The sequence below is a fragment of the Lutjanus erythropterus genome, chromosome 6, assembly GCF_056507025.1.
Source record: "Lutjanus erythropterus isolate fLutEry1 chromosome 6, fLutEry1.hap2, whole genome shotgun sequence".
In the NCBI taxonomy this organism is placed as follows: Eukaryota; Metazoa; Chordata; class Actinopteri; order Lutjaniformes; family Lutjanidae; genus Lutjanus; species Lutjanus erythropterus.
Window position 1 is genome coordinate 10066044 of NC_139322.1, and position 18257 is coordinate 10084300.

The 18257-nt window shown below is 40.5% G+C and overlaps 1 protein-coding gene across 2 annotated transcripts in view; it reads left to right on the plus strand.

The window, feature by feature from the left end:
• magixb (MAGI family member, X-linked b) overlaps positions 1-18257 on the plus strand; it is a 66481-nt gene that overhangs the window by 565 nt on the left and 47659 nt on the right. For both annotated transcript variants that reach the window (XM_084720500.1, XM_084720501.1), the window contains exon 2: positions 14989-15278. In XM_084720500.1, the coding sequence (XP_084576626.1) occupies positions 14989-15278 (290 nt within the window). The remainder of the gene's footprint in view (positions 1-14988; positions 15279-18257) is intronic.

The following is an 18257-nucleotide window of genomic DNA, read 5'->3' on the forward strand; positions in this document are numbered from 1 at the left end:
AACTGTGAACATTTGGTTTATGGTTAGAATAAGGATAGGTTCAGGTTAGGGTTAGGTTAAGGTTAGAGTGGTGGTTACGGGCAGGGTTGGGTAATCTTAAGGAAGTGAATGTAAGTCGATGTAATGTCGTCTGAAGTGACAGAGACAGGACTGTGTGTGCACGTATGAACTCATGTTTAGGTTTGAAAAGTTTGCTGAGACCTTTTTTGTACATCCTGATCAATACCAGATTTTTGGGCTCAATGCCGATGCTGATATTGATATTCCAGCATTTTCTTCTTCTTTCTTCTTTACTTCTCTGTGACAGCAAACCGAATATCTTTTGGCTGTGGAAAAAACAAGACATTTGACTTTGGCTTTGGGAAACACTGATCAACATTTTTCACAATTTTCTGACAATTTATAAACAAAACAACAAATTGATTAATCGAGAAAATAATAGACAGATTCATTGACAATTAAAGTAATTGTTAGTTGTAGCCCTACACAGTAGGAATGAGTATCAAGAACCAGTACCAAACTGATACCAGTTCCTGACTGATCTGGTCAACAAATTCACTGTTGTTAAAAGGTTGCAGTGGATGAATGGGTTAGGCACAAAGGTTTCCTGTGGCACAGTGGGGACTGAGTCCCACCCCAGGACACTAAGATTTGATAGTGATGTGAAACTGCATGTCAGTGGTGCCTGTTCTTAAAATGATTATTTTCAGTTTTCAGTCACAGTTTTGTCAGATTTATGCAACAAAACTATTTGGTTAGATTATGAAACAAAACTGTGTGGCTAAGTTATTTAACAAAACTGCTACTAGGTTATATACACCTGGGTGTAAATAGCCACATTGGCTATTCCAACCCGGATGCAAATAGGATTAGTATATCTATCAGTTCTGATACCATACATACAGTATGTACATTAACACATTTTTTGCACTGATCCCTCAAATGTGGTTATCAAACACTTGTGACAAGTTATGTAATGGAGAGACGATATTTTCCAGTACATTTTGTGATGGTTAAACTTAAACTTAAACTTAAAAAATAACTTCAATCTGCATTATGATCTGTAAAAAACGTTTTCATATCGATGCTAGTGATGATACAGGAAGAAAACTGTCACTGTCAGAAAACTGTCACAGTTATCAGTATAATCATGGTATTGTTAAAAGTACTGACACACACACTGAAATAAATCAACCAACTTTTATTTGAAAACCTCTTAATGACTTGAAATGACATCATATCCTTTGTGATGTCAGTGTTTTCTTGGTTGCAAAACAAACCCATGTTTCTGCTGCGCCTGCGTCTTGGAGATTGTCGCTAACTTCGGTTGATGCTGGACAGTATTTAGTTTTAAAAAGTGCTGTAATCAAAAACGTGTTTTACGATAATTAAAATTTGAAATAATAATAATTGTCAGGAATTTTATTGTGGTTTATTGTGAAACTAATTATTTTTTCTTTCTTAATCTGATATCACTCTGATAGGTCGATTATATTGGTCAGCCAATATATCTGTCAGCCTCTGTTCATGTTGTTGTCTGTTTTTTTCTTTCCTAAATTGCCTTAATGAAGTGTAAACAGAAGCCCATGATTGTTGCACCTGTGCCCATTTTGCCATAAGATACAGACTGACTTTCAAGATGTACTCAGGAGTTCACGGCCAGGTGTGTGTGTGTGCATGCATGTGTGTGAGTCTGTGCACGAGTGCCTGACAGCTCTGGCAGTGTTTGTGTGTGTGTTGTTGCCGTTTGTTTAGGGTGTGTCCCTGCTCGATACATGCAGCTTGTTTTGAAGTGATGGATGTGTGACCCTGACTTAATAGTGAGCATTGCTGTGGGTTTGGAGTGCAGTCAAGGTTATGCTGTTATTATTATGAATCATTAATTCGCTGGAGAGGAAGAAGAGACGAAGAGACATGTGGTGTTTGACTGTCCACACACGCTGGTCTGGTCCTCCCACTGTTTGTTTTCCCTCAGTCTCACGTACGAGCCCGCCCAGCACCTGTTTTTGCACTATCACTAAGCAGAGTGTTTCTGTTTCATCCTGCATTTGTCCTCTTGTGTTTCCAGCTCCAAACCCAAGTTTGAACCTCCAGTAAGTGGAAATGCATGTTTGAACACGACTCCACTCTAACTGCTAACAACAAGACAGGAGGATGAAGCGAGGTGCATTTCTCCTCTGTCGTAGTAATGCACGTCATCTGGGAGTTGTTGATTGTCTAATTATGTACCTCCTGTGTCCTTCGGCATCATGCATATTCATGCTGCTGTTTTAAGGTGTGGTGAAAACAAAGTGTGCATGTGTGCGTGTGGGCTGTGTGTGTGTGTGTGTGTGTGTGCAAGGCAGTTTACCCTTGACAGGGCAGGGCTACGCAGGCATATTCTCCCATCTGTGGTCCAAACCTTTGCTCCCAGCCACTGCATTTGGATTCTGCAGTTGTAGCTCCGCTCTATTCTTAGTTCTCAACAGTTCATATGGAGTCTGAGATGAAATTTCAACAACAACAACAACATTCCCATGCTGGAACTATCCATACGGCTTTAAGTCCCTGCCTCCATACACCGAGATTCAATTTGGATTGGATAAGCCGCTGTTAAGTGGTTAGACTCTTGACTGAGGTGGCAAATCAATAACTAATCAATGACAGTGTGTGGAGTTACAATTTACACAGTGCCATATTTGAAATGTCAAGAAGGCAATGAATCCATGTATCCTTGAGTCAGATCTGAGTTGGACAACTGGGATCAATATCAGGTGGTGAGACAGGCAGCAGGAGCAGGCGAGGGTCACCTTCACCCATCCCTACTGAATCAGCAGTATCGCTCACGCTCTCAAACAGCCACACACACACACACACACACACACACACACTCACACACGCGCTTCAAGGCCTGCTTAGGTTACCAAATGGCGACCTCACAAAAATGCTCATTATAGTGGACTGCACCTCCCCTCCGTTCCCTTATGAATAATTCATTTTGTTATTATGATATCAGCCATTCTTTCATAAGGTTACCGCACCCTCCTCTGTGTTGACTCTACTACTTTATTCCATTTTTCCTCCCAGCCAGGCACCGGTTCTATTTTCTGTATCATCCTCAGTTTAATTTCCCTAATTTCTTCCTGCTTTCCCCATTTTCTGTCTCCCTCTTATCCGTCATCTTTGTTGAGAAGGCTGATCTCCTCTGTTTAATTAAACTGCTCTCTCCTCCTGATGAGAGCTCATCTCTGATCGCAGCCAGGGGTGTAATGCATCCTGGCAGATTGAGTAAGAGGACCTGTTGTTATTGTGGTATCCCTCAGAAGAGCAGAGTGCACACAACATGCCCCACTAATGCGCCCCCCTGCCATGACCTTGATCCTGTGACGTTAAAGATACCGTTTCCCCCAAAGGGAGCATCACTGGGCTGCTGTTATCCTGTCAGGTGTGTGTGTGTGTGTTTGTGTGTGTGTGCAGGCTTGGGGAGTAACAGATTACATGTAATAGTTTTAAAGAATAAGGATACAAATGCTAGCTTTCATTGGCACTTCGTTTGTCAGACGTTGTTAGGCACCTTAGAATAATAAAAAATTATACATTTCTATATAAGGTAAGACCAGTCGCTCACGTTAGTCACAGAAATCCAGTGTTTTAGCTAACCTGTCAATACTTAAATGCACCTAAGTCAGCCAAAGGCTAGTTTTCATTGGCAGTCCCTTTGTCAGATACTATTAGGCAATGTAGAATAATAAAAATAATACAGTTCGATACTATTTTAATGCAATTTTGCCATTATTTTGTCGTTAAATCAGAACAGGGGAACAACATCACAGTACTGTCCCTGTAAATAAACAATTGCATGTAAGACTAACTGCTAATGTTAGCTACACAGAAATCAAGTTAACTAGCTAACCTGTCGATACTACTTAGTTAGTTAGTATGACTAATTATTCATTTGTTTATTTTGTTTGTTAGTTAGTGTGTTAGGCAAATCAATTTCACCATATTTGATATTGAAGTCTCACATAACCAGACTTCTGTCCGCTCAGTGCTGGAGAAAAGTCTGCCTCCATGCATACACATTCTGCCTTTCTTTTAAACCAATCACAAACGTTGTGGGCGGTGCTAACCATGCTGCTGCGAAATACTGTTGAAGTGGAACTTGTTTTGGTGGAACATTTGCACATCAGGAGGTGAGCTCTGGCATTTAAATGACTCCAACTGCAAAAGAAAAGGTTACAGCTGTTAGCTTGTTTACGTTCGTACCACTAGCATCCTAGGTGCTAATTTGCTGTTTTCAGTGAATAGGTTGCAGCTCAGAGGTTGTTCTTGTTTCCCGGGGACTTTGAAAACATAGATAGCGGATGCTGCAATGCCATTTAAAGCAAGCGACCAATGGCAGGACTTAAACCTGCAGTGTCCATCCGGTGAGTCAGACTAGTACTGAGGTAATCAAAAAGTAACAGAAAGTAATCAAGTTATGCTACTTTAATATTGTGATACTTGGATTAGGCTAAATTTTTTAGCAGGTCGGCCTAATTAATAATTGTACTGGAAAATATTTTTAAAGTAAGCTGACCAACTCTGTTTGTGTGTGTGTTTTGTGTGGGTGTGACTCCAAAGCTCAACAATGTTTTAATCTTACACTAAGTCCGTATGCAGTCAACACAACAGCAGCTTTATTAAAATCACAGTGGAATAGATTGTGGATTTCTTGATGGCGTGCAGAGAAAAGTGACTACGTTTCATTTCATGTATTCTTATCAGCTTTTTCATGTATTGAGTTTGTGTTGAGTGTGTATGAGAGAGAAATGTTTCCATATGTGTGTGTGTGTGTGTGTGTGTGTGTGTGCCACTGTGTATGACAGAGAGAGATATTTTGTGTTTTTCAACCCACAAGCATTTAATCTTTTATTTTTAAATCTGCCACTGCTGTCTGTTTTGTGTTGAGCACTCCCGTGCCCTAGATTTGAAAGTGAGTGAGCATCACGGAGCTTTAGTGCACCCCACGTTGCTGCTCGCACAGTTTGTTGTAAACGTTCGTCTGGAGAGAGGTCAGGGCACAGATGTCAGATAAGACGGAGAAGTCGGAGCCGTGACGACGCTCTTGTGCGTCTGTCTGCCGCTCCACCAGTCTATTAGTCCGGATGAGTTTGAGGTTGCCGGTTATTTAAGATGCCTCACTTGTCTGACCTCCAGCACCACCCATGGGAGGGTGGTGTGAGATTAGGAGCAGCGTGTTTCACTACAGGTTAGAGTGAAGAGATGAGCTTAGTGCTGGATGTGGGTTCAAGCGAAGGTTTTGTTTTCCTCACCTGTCCTGAACTTGGCACAAAACACCTCCAACCTTACAACCAGAGGGCAAATTCAGTCAGACAGTTCAAGATTCAATATCGTTGGAGGAAACACTTGAAAACTGAAATAAGTTCTTCCTTGATTGAAGCTGCATCGTATGCTGCATTCAAAATTAATGTTATATAACGTGGAGCTGATCAGCAATGATAAGTCGATTAATTTAGCCGATCAAAAGAAAATTAATTGCCAGCTATTTTAAAAAATTGAATAGTCATTATAGTCATTTTCCAAGCAAAAATGTTAAACATTAAATGTAAGGATTTTCTGCTTTTCTTTGTCATTAATGAGAGTAAATAAATCTTTGGGTTTTGGGCCGTTGGTTGAACAAAAGAAGCAATTTAAAGACGTCACTTTGGGCTCTGGGAAATTGTGATGAGTATAACCAGCAGATTAATAGTTTGTAAAAGTAATTGTTAGTTGCAGCCCTACTGAATTCATCAGTTGCTTGACTGAAAACTAATCAGCAACTATTTTGATAATCCAGTAGTTAGTGAAGTCATTTTTCAATTAGAAACATGAAACATGCACTATTTTTTCTATGTCATATGTGACAGTAAATTAAATATTTTTGGTTTGGACATCTGACGACGTCACCTTGGGCTTTAAAAAATTATGCACAATCATATTCACAATATTTTCTTAGATAAACTCATTTTAAAAATTGACAATTTCATTGATGCAGCTCTAGTGTAATGCTCTCCTGTTGAAAACTGTCTCATAAAGCTTTTCACTAATAAGCGGTCAATAAACATTTGATTAACAACAAACATGTTTTAAATTTAAATCATACGAGACTATTAATTTGTATTTCTTAGGACTGCAAGTAATGATAATTTCATTAGCAATTACCAACTTTTTTTCTGTTAAATGATTCATTGTGTAAATTGCAGTTAAAATAGTGGAAAAATTCATCACAAGTTCTGAGAGCTGAACCAAAACTACCAACTACAACCCCCAAATATTACATTTAGAGCTTAAATTGCTTGATTAATCAATTAGTCAATCAACAGAAAAATAGTATGCATCAATTTTGATGATCAGTTAATCATTAATCGTCATTTTTCAAGTGAGACAGCTGCTGGTTCCGGCTTGTCAGATGTGAGGATTTGTCACACATTCAAGTTAACTGAATATCTTTAGACTTGTTGGACAAAACAAGAGAAAACTATATAAGAAATAAGATAAGAAATACATTTAAAAAAATATATATATAAATAAGATAAAACAATGATAAAAGATTCACTAATAATGAAAACAGTCAATAGTTGCAGTCTGATTCAGTTTCCAGTGATATTAAGAAAAAGAGCAGCTTCACATCTGAGAAATGTGAACCAGAAAACATTTGCTAATTTTCTTTTATGAATGATCTAAATGATTAATTCTCAGAATTGTTGCCAATTAATTTTCTGTGGACCAACTAATTAGCCATTAACAAAATGAATTGTTTCAGCTCTGTTGTTATTCACAGTTGATGATTGTTGCTTTATTAAAGTTTACCGTTTGGTGTGCGGCGACAGTGCACACGGTCAGTAATAACTTCATTATGTAACCATCAGTCATGCTGACTCTGGCCGGCCTTATGCAGACTTGTACAGAACCTCCAGTCGTTTCAGTTGTTTATTCACTGCGAGTGCTCGCAGACAGAGCAACAAATGGAGCCGTCGGGCATTCTGGTCACATTCTAGCTGACAAAACACACAGTCAGTCCATCAATATTCTCAGAAATTCACATTTAGCAAAGACAACTATTCCCTACCCTGAACTTGCAGGGAGCATGCATAAAATACCAAATGCACTTACATAAATTCATAGAGCATTCTAGCTGAGCTAATTGAACAGGCTAATTTCATTATCGTAGACGTCATTTAGAGCGGAAACAGAATGTGGACAACAGCGAGCGAGCGAGCGAGCGCGGCTCCACCAAGTCAGACCAACAAAAGCTCTTATGAGCGTAAAAGCCGCTCAGAAAAGCTGCTCGCTGACATGAACATGTAGAATTTGACAGAAATTAGAGCAGCATCTCACAGCAGTAGATGATTGTGTAAAAGTTTCTTGTCTTTGCAGAAGTTTAACGAACTCGGCCGCGGTCAAAGCCGATTATGTCAGAGGCCGATCTACCAGCTGAGAGACGGCTTTGATGGGGATGAGGGCCGGCATCTAGATAGACATCAGGAACATGGGGAGAATCACGAGAGCTGACAGACACCGCTCTCGCCATGAAGCCTCACTAGTGTTATTGATACAAGGGGAAATGTAAGAATAGGTGTTGAGCTGCTAAAATGAAGGTGAAAGCGTGTTGATTCATTGTTTTTAAGTGCTGTTTGAAATGTAAGTGTGTGCGCCCTGGACTTCACCCCGCTGGATAAATCTGTCAAGACATCTTGTTTTCTTCGCTTTGACAGAGCTACTTTTTTACAGAGCAATTAAATTATTAACTTCTCTTAATTGATGTGTTTTGTCTCCACCCTTCTTTGCTGAAGGTCTTTGAAGACGCTCTCTCCAGCCCAATGTCATGCTATTCCCTCATGTCCTTGAGTCGTTGCTTCAAGTTGACTTTGAATTATTGAGCTCCGTGGCAAAGCTTATCTGTGTAACTTTAATAAATTAACACCCCCGAGATCCAACCTGAAATAACTGCTTAGCTAATTTGTCCCGTAATAAAGACATTTCGCTCATGACGATGAGCTGCCAGGGGTTTTTTAGACTAATCACTGGGAAGGATTTAATAGGGTAGGACCTGAAATTTTAGCATTAACACTGCTGAACCATAAGGTATGATTACAGAGCAGCAATTGGGATGTTGAGTTTGTTAAGATGAAGCTTAAATTACAGTTTGACTCTCTTTTACAGAGAAAATAATTATTGTGGTTAATTAACTAAGAACAATGAATGTTCTCTGGATAATACAAGCATGAGTATTTAATAATTCAGGACCAAAAGGCAAATTTCAACCAGGGAACACTTTGAGGCGCAGCTGTTTAAACCACACACAGACATGATAGCCTTGAGCATTTGCTTTATGTTGTTGATTTAAACAAATATGGTGAGAAAATTATTTAAAAAACGAAAAAAACCCAACAACTTCTAGGAATAGCCTCGAAGCCAAGAGGATGTGTGTTTTGCCATTGACAGATTGCTGTGGTTTGAAATTACACTGGAGGGCCGGAGTTGCAAGCTGCAGAGATCCTGAGCAGGTCAGTGGTTGAGAGGAAGTCAGTGAAACAGGATATGTACTGGTCAGCTCTTTCCTGACCTAAAGGTCAGAAATCTCAGTTGAGCATTCTTTTTATAGGGGAAGATATCCTTGAATCCGTATAGTGTGTCCTCTACACCTAATATATATTGTTTGCTGTATATAATTCACCTGGAGTAATATATAGCGGCATGACTCTAGAGATGGCAGCGTCTGTTGGTCCACCACTTTGTTCCAAACTCAAAATTCTCAGAAACTATTGAATACATTGCCATTAAATTATGTAAAGACACTCAGGGGGTCCCCAGACCATGAATCTGTATTTCATGATCTCCTGACCTCCTCTAGAGGCCAACCTGTTTTTTGGTAAAATATCTCAACAACTATTGGAAAAAGTGCCATGACATTTCGTACAGATGTTCACGTCCACAGTGTGTGATTTTAGGGGGGGGTTCCCATCCCCTTTGTTTACAAAGTGACCAAAATGCATGTGCCTCTTTTTAATCTGCCACACCGCCTCCATCCCCTCGAAGCAGAGAGCAGAAGTGTTGTTTAGTTGAATATGTTAGTCTGCTCTGCCTGAAATATTGATCCTTTATCTGACTGAGGTTTATGTATGTTAGAATCCATGGCTCTGAAATGTCAGTGGTCCTGCCCTCCTGTCAGTTTCATCTTGTAATTATAATATTTGCTCTCTATAGCTAAAAGATACAGAACCAAAAGAGTCACTCATGAGTTGGTTAGTTGCAGGTGAACGAAACAAACCATAACCTTCCCTCCTGTTGAAATTAACAAATCATCTACTGCATGTCCCCCTCAGGATAGATTGTAATATTTTTGCTGATCCTTTGACTTTTCCTGTTGCACTATTATTAGTCATAAAATAATAATTTGTCCAATACTTTGGCTTATGCCCAATTAGCTTCAAAGCTAATGACACTCGCTCTCCTCTCAGCTCCTCCTTTTACTGATAATTATCAGGTGTTAGCATGCTTACATGCTAAACTAAGACGCTGAACATGGCTGATTAATTGGCACTGATTGTATGTTTTACGATTGGGATTATGAACTTTCTGTATCGGTGGAGCTTGGCTCTGATATTGGCCAGTGACTGCGCATCCTCCTCGAGTCACACAGGGAGGTACATCACATTTTGCATGCAGGCTCCAAACATGAAGTCAAGTTAACAGGTAATGTCATTGTGTATGTGAGATAATTTCTATTTAAGTGAGAGTTAACTGTATAAAAGACAGCTTTATTTGTAAATTCTGAGTATGATATGGTTGTTGGTTATAGTAAGGCATTATTAATGCATTAGACTGAAGATGACTGCTGCTCTGTTGTATGGTAGTATGTTAGCATTGTCAATGTGTGCATGTTAGCTTGCATGATTGTAAACTCGTAGTCTTGTTTTCAGTTGAAACGGTGTGAATGAGTGAAGAGCAAATCATTCTTTATCTTCTCATCAGTTTACCGTCAGCTTGACATTTTGAAATGAAGAAAAGCACAATGATAAATTAATAGAGTGCTGCAGGAATGAGTTCTTAAACTTGGAAATGAGATGGCATATTTGCACCTGTGGTTCCCTCACCTCAAAGTCAGTCGATTTTTTTTTGTTAGAGGCCTGAAATAAGCTCTGTGATCAACACCGGCTTTATAGATTTGCACGTTTTGTTCTACAACATAAAACATGTCAGTAAATACTACACTTGTGGTTTCTGAAGCTTTTACGTGTCTTAAAAAAGGCGGTTGCTAAATAAATGAGTAGCTAAATGAGATTACAGAGGCTGTCTGGGACGTAAAATCTCATCACGCTGAACACCAGTCACATAGTGGTGGTGACCGTGGTGTAATTTGTTTATAGCCTAACGTTAGATTTTTACTTCAGGCAATTGCATTTACGCTTCAGTAACCAAATGTGTTCGGTTGTGAAGATTATCTTGCTGAACAAAATGCTTTAACTTTTGTTTGCCGCAGAACTTATTTTCTGCACTAATCCAAAATCAAATGGAAAAATCCCATTGGCTTTTTGTCAGAGGTACCAGAGTGATGCTAACCGTCATCACTGCAGCACTTTCCTTTTCTTAAAGCAAAATCCAGTGTGTTAAGGAACAAGTTAACATTATATTGCAAATAATATTAATTGAAAAGTACTGATAACTTAATTTAATCCACTAATTACACAGGCTAATTTGGTGAGAGCACTTTGTCATAAGTAGTACACTCCTCCTCAGCCTTGATGGCAGGCCAGCGCTGTGTTTTAAGTGAACACAGTACGATGAGTGTGCAGGGCCGGTTTGTAGCATCAACACCAACAGCAGAGCGAGAGCCAGGCAGTGTCAGGGTGTGTCTGCGGCGGGACGTGTCCAGGCTTCAGCGGACCTGACAGGCTGTGGCTCATTAAACCCCCATCAGACGCGGGAGGTCAGGACAACAGCTACAGCTCGGGCGACGCACTCTGCCTCCACGCGTATAATGTAGACACACAATGCGACTGTGTAGACCCAGCAGGATTGGATAATACCCCAGACCTATCAGATGTTTTATTTTTAGCTTTTTAATCATTACAGCCAACTGCAGAGAAATTCTGAGAAATCTTTAGATAAAGCATGAAGAGACTAACGGCTTACAGAATGATCATTCTGGATTGATGCGCACGGGGATATATTGTGTATGATTAGATGAGAAAAGTTTATGCTTATGTTTTTATTCTCTTCTCACGACACACTTAGTGCAAGTTGTGTGACTGTGTTTTGTGTGTGGGAGGATGACAAGCTGGCTTTGGGGAAGCAGGTCGAGACTGTTGCTGCAGAAGGCTTCACAGTGGGGTAGAAAGAAAGGGACTGGGGGCACTGCTTGGCAAGGATGAAGTGATAAACATAATTTCAGGTTGAAGCATGGGTCGCATTTTATTTTGCAGTTCACTGATACGACTTTACAAGCCACACGTTGTTTCAAATGAGATAAAAACTAGAAATAATGTTCTTTATCAGATATTAAACACAACTATACTCTAAATAGTCACCACAGTCCCAATGGTACACTAATAAGACTTAATATGCTGTATTTTATATCAAATTAGACAAAAACTACATGTTCTTTATTGGACAGTATTAGACCCTTTATTAAGGACACATTAGAGGAGAACTGCACTGTAAACTAAAGTGTATTATTCCCCACTGTTACACCCTTATTAGACTTCGTAAGAGGGTAATTAGGGACATATTACAACAGACTCTTACTGTAAACTAAAGTGTATAATTTTTCACTGTTAGACCCTTTAGATTACAGCACACTTTTGTTGTATTGCCTCTATAATTATCCTTTAATAAACTCTGATAAAGGGTCTAATACTATCTAATAAAGAACAGATTATTTGTAGTTTTTCTCTCTCAAAGTATATCTTATTACATGTTATAATTGCTTCGTTGGGTGTATTATGTCTCATTAGGGTATAGCTGTTTTTGTTTACTGACAACAAACATAATTATTTCTCATGTTTGTCTAATTTAATACAAACTCAAGATTATTATGTCTTATCAGTGTACAGTAAAAATAAAGTTTAATTGTGTTCTATTCAGATATGGTAGAGCAACAGTGGCTTTGGTCCAAGTCTGAAATTAAAGTTGTGTATTTTGGGGTTCTTGACGTTGTGGCGACCAGCTCAACTGTTTCCCAAACTCTGACTCATGTCGCCTGAGCTGAAGTCCTGTAAGGTCAAACAAGTGAGTCCTATGCCAACCCCAGGCTGTGTGGCGCCTTTCGATCTCTATCTGACCTCTGGACTTCTCCTTTTTTTTCCTCTCTTCTCTCTCAGAGTGTGACCCAGAAACACAAACAATCCATCTGTGTATTTCATAGTTACACATTTTTATTCTCACTCTGTTTCTGCTTTTCATCTTCTTTATCTCTGTCCACTCGCTGCCTTCTTCCTCCTCATTTGTCCGTCTCTGTAAATAAAAAAAAAAAAAAACACCAGGGACCCCATCTGTCGGCCGAGAGTCAGTAGGAGAGAGGATAGAAGTAGAGGATCTTTGTCCGATCTGCCTGTCGAATGACCAGTCAAGTGGAAAGGATTAGTTATATCCTGTCCTTCCCTCACTCTTTAAAGCAGTCTCATTAGGCCTGCTGGACCAAAGGACCCGGGGTGCCCCTGCTAGGCCTGGGTTTGGTGTTACATTCAGGGGAAGCTTTGGGCGTGTTATCCCCACCCGGCCGAGGGTCATCATAGTCACACAGTCGCTTAAGAGGATTGGATCTTGGTGAAGTGATGTGTAATTGCTAATCTCCTGACCACAATGGAGCAGGAGATCTGTACTGTCCATTAGCAGTATTGTAAACAACAACAACTTGTTGTTTTTGTGGAACATTTGCACAAGCCCTGGCATTAAAATAGCTAAATCTCTCCAAAAAAGAAAAAAAGCTTATTTACTTTAGTATTGTTAGCGACCAGGTTAGTGTTACTGTAACATGTAACTTTGGAAACCTTGTAAATGGTGACACAGATAGCTGATGCTGTCTCTAGATGAGCTCAAACGTACTTTGACACTTCTTCACTGCAATTGGTTGTTTCCTATCTGCTGAAACCAGTATGTGCAGCAAGGTAAAATTGGTTGATATATCGGCCTGGACAGTTAATCAGTGTATCTTCCTGGACATGTCCCCTCGCAAAATCACAACAGTACTGCATGTGTTAATTAGTGGGCTTCAGAGGTGCTGATAGGCAGGCAGAGCCAGGCTACCTGTTTCCCCTCATTTCTGGTGTTTATGCGAAGTTAACACTCTCACATTTAATGGATGGACACGAGAGCGGTATCGATCTTCTCATCAAACTCATGGCAAGAAAGCGAATAATCATATTTCCTAAAATGTGAAACTATTCTTTCAATAGCCTCTGGAGCTTTTTGTGTTACATAATCTCCGTGTCATGTTTGTCTTTTGGGTTCTGCCGCTCTACCTCGTGTGTCTCTGTTGTCCTGTGTGTCAAGGTGACAGTGCTGCTCTGATAATGTCAGAGGAGCACTGTCCTCTCTCTCCGGACATCACAGCTGTCACGTCACTGTCGACTCAAGCAGATCTTCACCATGTCAGCTACATCCTCAGCACACACACACACACACACACGCACACACACAGCTGCTCCCCAGGAAACATGTTGCAGAAAAACACTTCATTTTCAACACAGCTTTGCCATAAGACTCATCACTTCAGCTGCAACTATAGCTTCCATTAGTATGCAAAACATGCCATTACATGCTGTAGGGCTGCAAATAGAGATTATTTTCCTAACTGATTAATCTGCTGATCAACTTCTTGATTATTTGATTAGTTGTTTGGTTTGTAAAATGTCAGAAAATTGTGAAAATCTGGTGGTCACTGTTTCCCAAAGCCCACGGTGATGTCCTAAAATGTCTTGTTTTGTCCACAACCCAAAGACATTAAGTTTACTACATAATTATGGTATGGATGGAAAAAAAGAGAGTTATTGTTTAAAATTTGAGTAAAAATGATTAAACACTGATGGAAAATATTGTTATTATTATTTGATTGCCTTAACACTTTAAAAACGTATGCCATTTGAAACTGAGAAATATTAGTTTGTTTGTATGGACGTTACCCTCAGACAACGTTGTACCATTGTGAAACAGCATTCTTGCACCATAAATGAAGATGTATTGTGTGAGTGTAAAGGGCCACAAATGGGTATGTTACCAAGAGGAATGGCTGACAACCAATTGATTAATTGACTAATTGTTGCAGCTCTAACGTGATCTGACAGAGCAGACAATAGGTGAATCTGTTTTGGAGAATACAGCATGCAGGACAAAAAGGATAATTAGTCACTGTCTTGAAAAATCTATAAAAATCTATATTTGTGTGAATGCGTCGTGCATCACTGTAGATACAGAAATGATTCAGTACTCCAGCGTTCGACTGCGGCTACAGGTTTTTAGCTTGCCTGTCAAAACGTGTGTACGTTCAATGACCCGTACCTTCATCGAACACAAACTGGATTTTCCCATGTGACCGTAGATGTGCTGGAATGTGCACCAACTCCTGTTTTGTGTGTTTACATGGAAACATAACGTCAGCCAGCGCAGTGAACATGAGGGACTGTCTCTGTGTGTCTTTTGGTTGGACAGTCATGTTCTGTGCTGTAGTATGTTTGCATAAAATAAAGATAAAGTTCCCATGTTGTTGTCTTATTCCTGACTTTCAGGCTGACATGCTTTCTGGGAAAATATCCAAACCTATGAAGTTGGAATTATTCATGACTTTTACGTATTTCTGATGTGAAACACTGCAACTCCCCAGCCCTCAGACTTCGACAACTGACAAAGGTTAAATAACAAAACAACCCTCTGCCTGAAGTCACAGGATCTTTCCCCAGCTTGTTATGTAATTGACACTTTTCTCTCTCGTCTCACACTTTCTCCGATCCTGTTTTCTTCCTTCTGCAGCTCGTTTGCCATGTCTAAGACAGCGGTGAAGAAGCTGCACTGGCGCTCCAAGGTGCAGGACAGCTTCGTCCCCTTGCTGGGCTCGTCGGGGGAGCTGGGGATCGCCATCGGCGGAGGGGCAGATTATGGGGAGTTTCCTTTCGTCACGTCGGCCCCGGGGGGCGGACTCACAGTGGGCGATATCATCCTAGAGATTGGGGGAACACCGGTATTAGGGATGACATTAGGAGATGTCCGAGGTGTCCTCAACTCCTGTCCCCATCCCATCCGCATCAAAACTGTGTCACCAGGTAAAACTCAGCACCATAACTCACCTCTCTATAAATTAGTTCCTGAGGCGTTGTTGTGATGGATGTGACAGGTGTGATAGAGGTGTAAATAATCAACACGCAGTCAAAGTGTGAACATTAGAGACTGCAAGGCCTTTCCTTCTGCTGGTGGCATTTATACATTACACATCACCCAAAATAATGCCGTCAATATTTAATTTTCTCCCCAACTCTGGAGACAGTTTAACTTCTTCCTGATTATGCTGCACACCGTTCTCTACTTGCACAATGTAGTGTGACGTATATGTTTTATGACCTGCACGTTTACTTCCTGTTAGCCTATAGTAATGTTCCTTTTATCTTAGAGATCACTGTGTTACTTAACTTTCCATAGTTAGCTTGGTACATGTTGTTAATAGCGCAGACCCATTTAGTGCCATGTCTTGGTTACGTCACAGTGTTAGCTGGAGGCAAAACAAAGAAACAACTGGAGGCAAACATGGATCACCTTCAACTGAGGTGATCGTCAAAACTTCTTGCGTGTGTAGCGTGCACTTCATGGTAAGGTCAAATAAAGTATTGTCTGTTATAGGTATGGATAACGTCATGTGTCTAAAGGTTTGTCATGTCCACCTAATAAGAACTTGGGGAACGAGGACGAGATTCAGAAGAGCTTATTCAACTGTATTCTTCTCAGTCACTGTTAAGAAACTAACCAACAAAACAGTAAATAGTATTAACAGTATGAACCAAGCTAACTGTGAAAAGTGAAGTAGCTAATTTAAGGATGAAGAATCAGCAAATTTGCAGATGAAGGTGAAAGGAGGTGAACAGACATGCAGCTCGTAAAACAGATATATGTTGCACGACATTGTGCAAGCAGAGTTTGATAATATCAAGCTGTCATAACAAAGACATAACTTGCTTGATTGAAGTCAAGTTCTCATAACACAGATGTCTCAGATTTGCATGAAACATTACACAATTGGCCAAATGACACTTCATGACAACAGTCATAAACATTCAGAAAGACTCTTTCATGCTCATTACAGGTGCAATGGTATAGTTATGGTGCAATGACAGTCTTATGCACACCCCTTTAAACAAAGTGTTACTGAGAACTACACTTCATCGGACTACAACCAAACAATCTGTTACGCTCGCTCTCAAGCTGTCATCCATAATAATCCTGCTCAATAACCCTCCTCTGACTCTCGCAGGCCAAATCTGCAGCCTGTAGTGTTCTGACGCTGATTTGCACTTGTCAATTAGTCTGGATATGTCAAGGCGATCGGTCAATATGTGGGTAGGAGGTCAAAATTGCTGATGACACATGACAAGAGCGTGGCGATATAGTTGTCTGTCACCGGCGAGGGGCCTTGATGTTTAGAACAGGGGGCCGGGGGTAACGGATGTCTTTGTTGCCTCTGAACAGAGCAATATGTCACCGGAGTGTCACCTGACTGCGGCTCCCGATGGCCTTGCTAGCCAGATTGATAGCTGATTTGGCCGCAGGGGTGTAAATGGGGACCTTTGCTCCCAGTCCCCGTGCTGCTGGTAGATCCATTATCATTCCTGAAATCTGCCTCTCCCTCCCTGGACAGCTTGACTGCACGTAGTGAGGACAGTGATGGATGAGCTGATGCGACGGGCTGCTGTACCACACCTCCTCCTCCTACTCCTACTACTACTACAACTCCCTCTGCTGCAGCCTTCAAACGCAGGACACCAGGCTGCATTCCTCAGAGGCAGGCAGCAGTTTAAAGGTTTTAGCAGGATGACTGCTGCTCTGTGGGCAAAAACAAAAGCGTAGTGATGTGATCTGTCCATCAAACGTTCACAAATTTTAAGTTTGCTTCACTGCTTTCTGACAGCGTCGCTCTAGTGTGGTAGCTCTTCCTCGTATTGCTGTTAACCTTGACATCTGACTGCCTTAAAGAGATAGTAGGGATTATTTGAAGTGGGGATGTATGAGGTATTTATCCACAGTCAGTGTATTACTTACAGTAGATGGCGGTCAATGCACTCCCAGTTTGAAGCAATAGAGAGGTAGAGAGGGAAGAAGCTAAGAAATGTACTGCTGAGGACTGAGTCAGCAGGAAAATGTATGTTAGTCACCTAAAACAAGGCCCTACTATTAAAAAAACAATGTTAGTTTAAGTGTACGCTATATTTACAGTATTTTCAGTGCTTCATCTTGCTGTCATAGAGCGTTTCCCAATGGGAAACCGCCATTATATAAGCCAAGTATGGCTCTCTAGAAACCAATCAGACTCCTTTGGAAACACAGGAACTTTATTTGTGCTATTGCGTGACTTTGGTGTTTTAAAACTTTAGTTCAGATTCACAGAAGTCACACAAGAGCACAAATGAAATAACCCATGGGTCAGAAACTGGCTGCTCTGTCATCTTCAAAGGCAATCAGATATTTAATAAGAACAACGTGTCGGTACAATGACCGACTCTAAATAACCTGATGAAGGTCGTTGTAACAGAATGTTCTTATTAAATCTCTGATTGCAGTGAAAGAAACAGGAGTCTTCCGCAGGAGTGTTTTTGTTTTGTGTTGCCGACCTACAGTCCTCTCTGTGCAAATGTTTTGCCCTTTAATGTTTCATTAACTAAAATGCGTCATAGCCTATGTCTGCGGGTCAGTCCTTTAGTTTTGGACATGCCAAATCCAAAAAAGAAAATATAACAGTTGTTGCTCCAGACACTTTTTTCTTTTTTGGACAAAAATGGCTTTTGATAGTGAAGGATGCCCGTGTTCTGCAAGGTTACCGTCTTTGCCAAAGGAGTCTGGTTGCTTGAGAGAAAGCGATATTTGGTTCACGTTACTGTGGTTACCTTTTGGAAAAGGCTGTCCGACGACAAAGTAAACCAGTGAAAATATTAATTATATAGCGTACAGTTTAGGAGGCTAAAATACATTTTGCTCTGACCCTGAGTCCATTGCTTAGCTTCTTGCACTGGTACTCCTGCCGCTTCTCCAAACTGGAA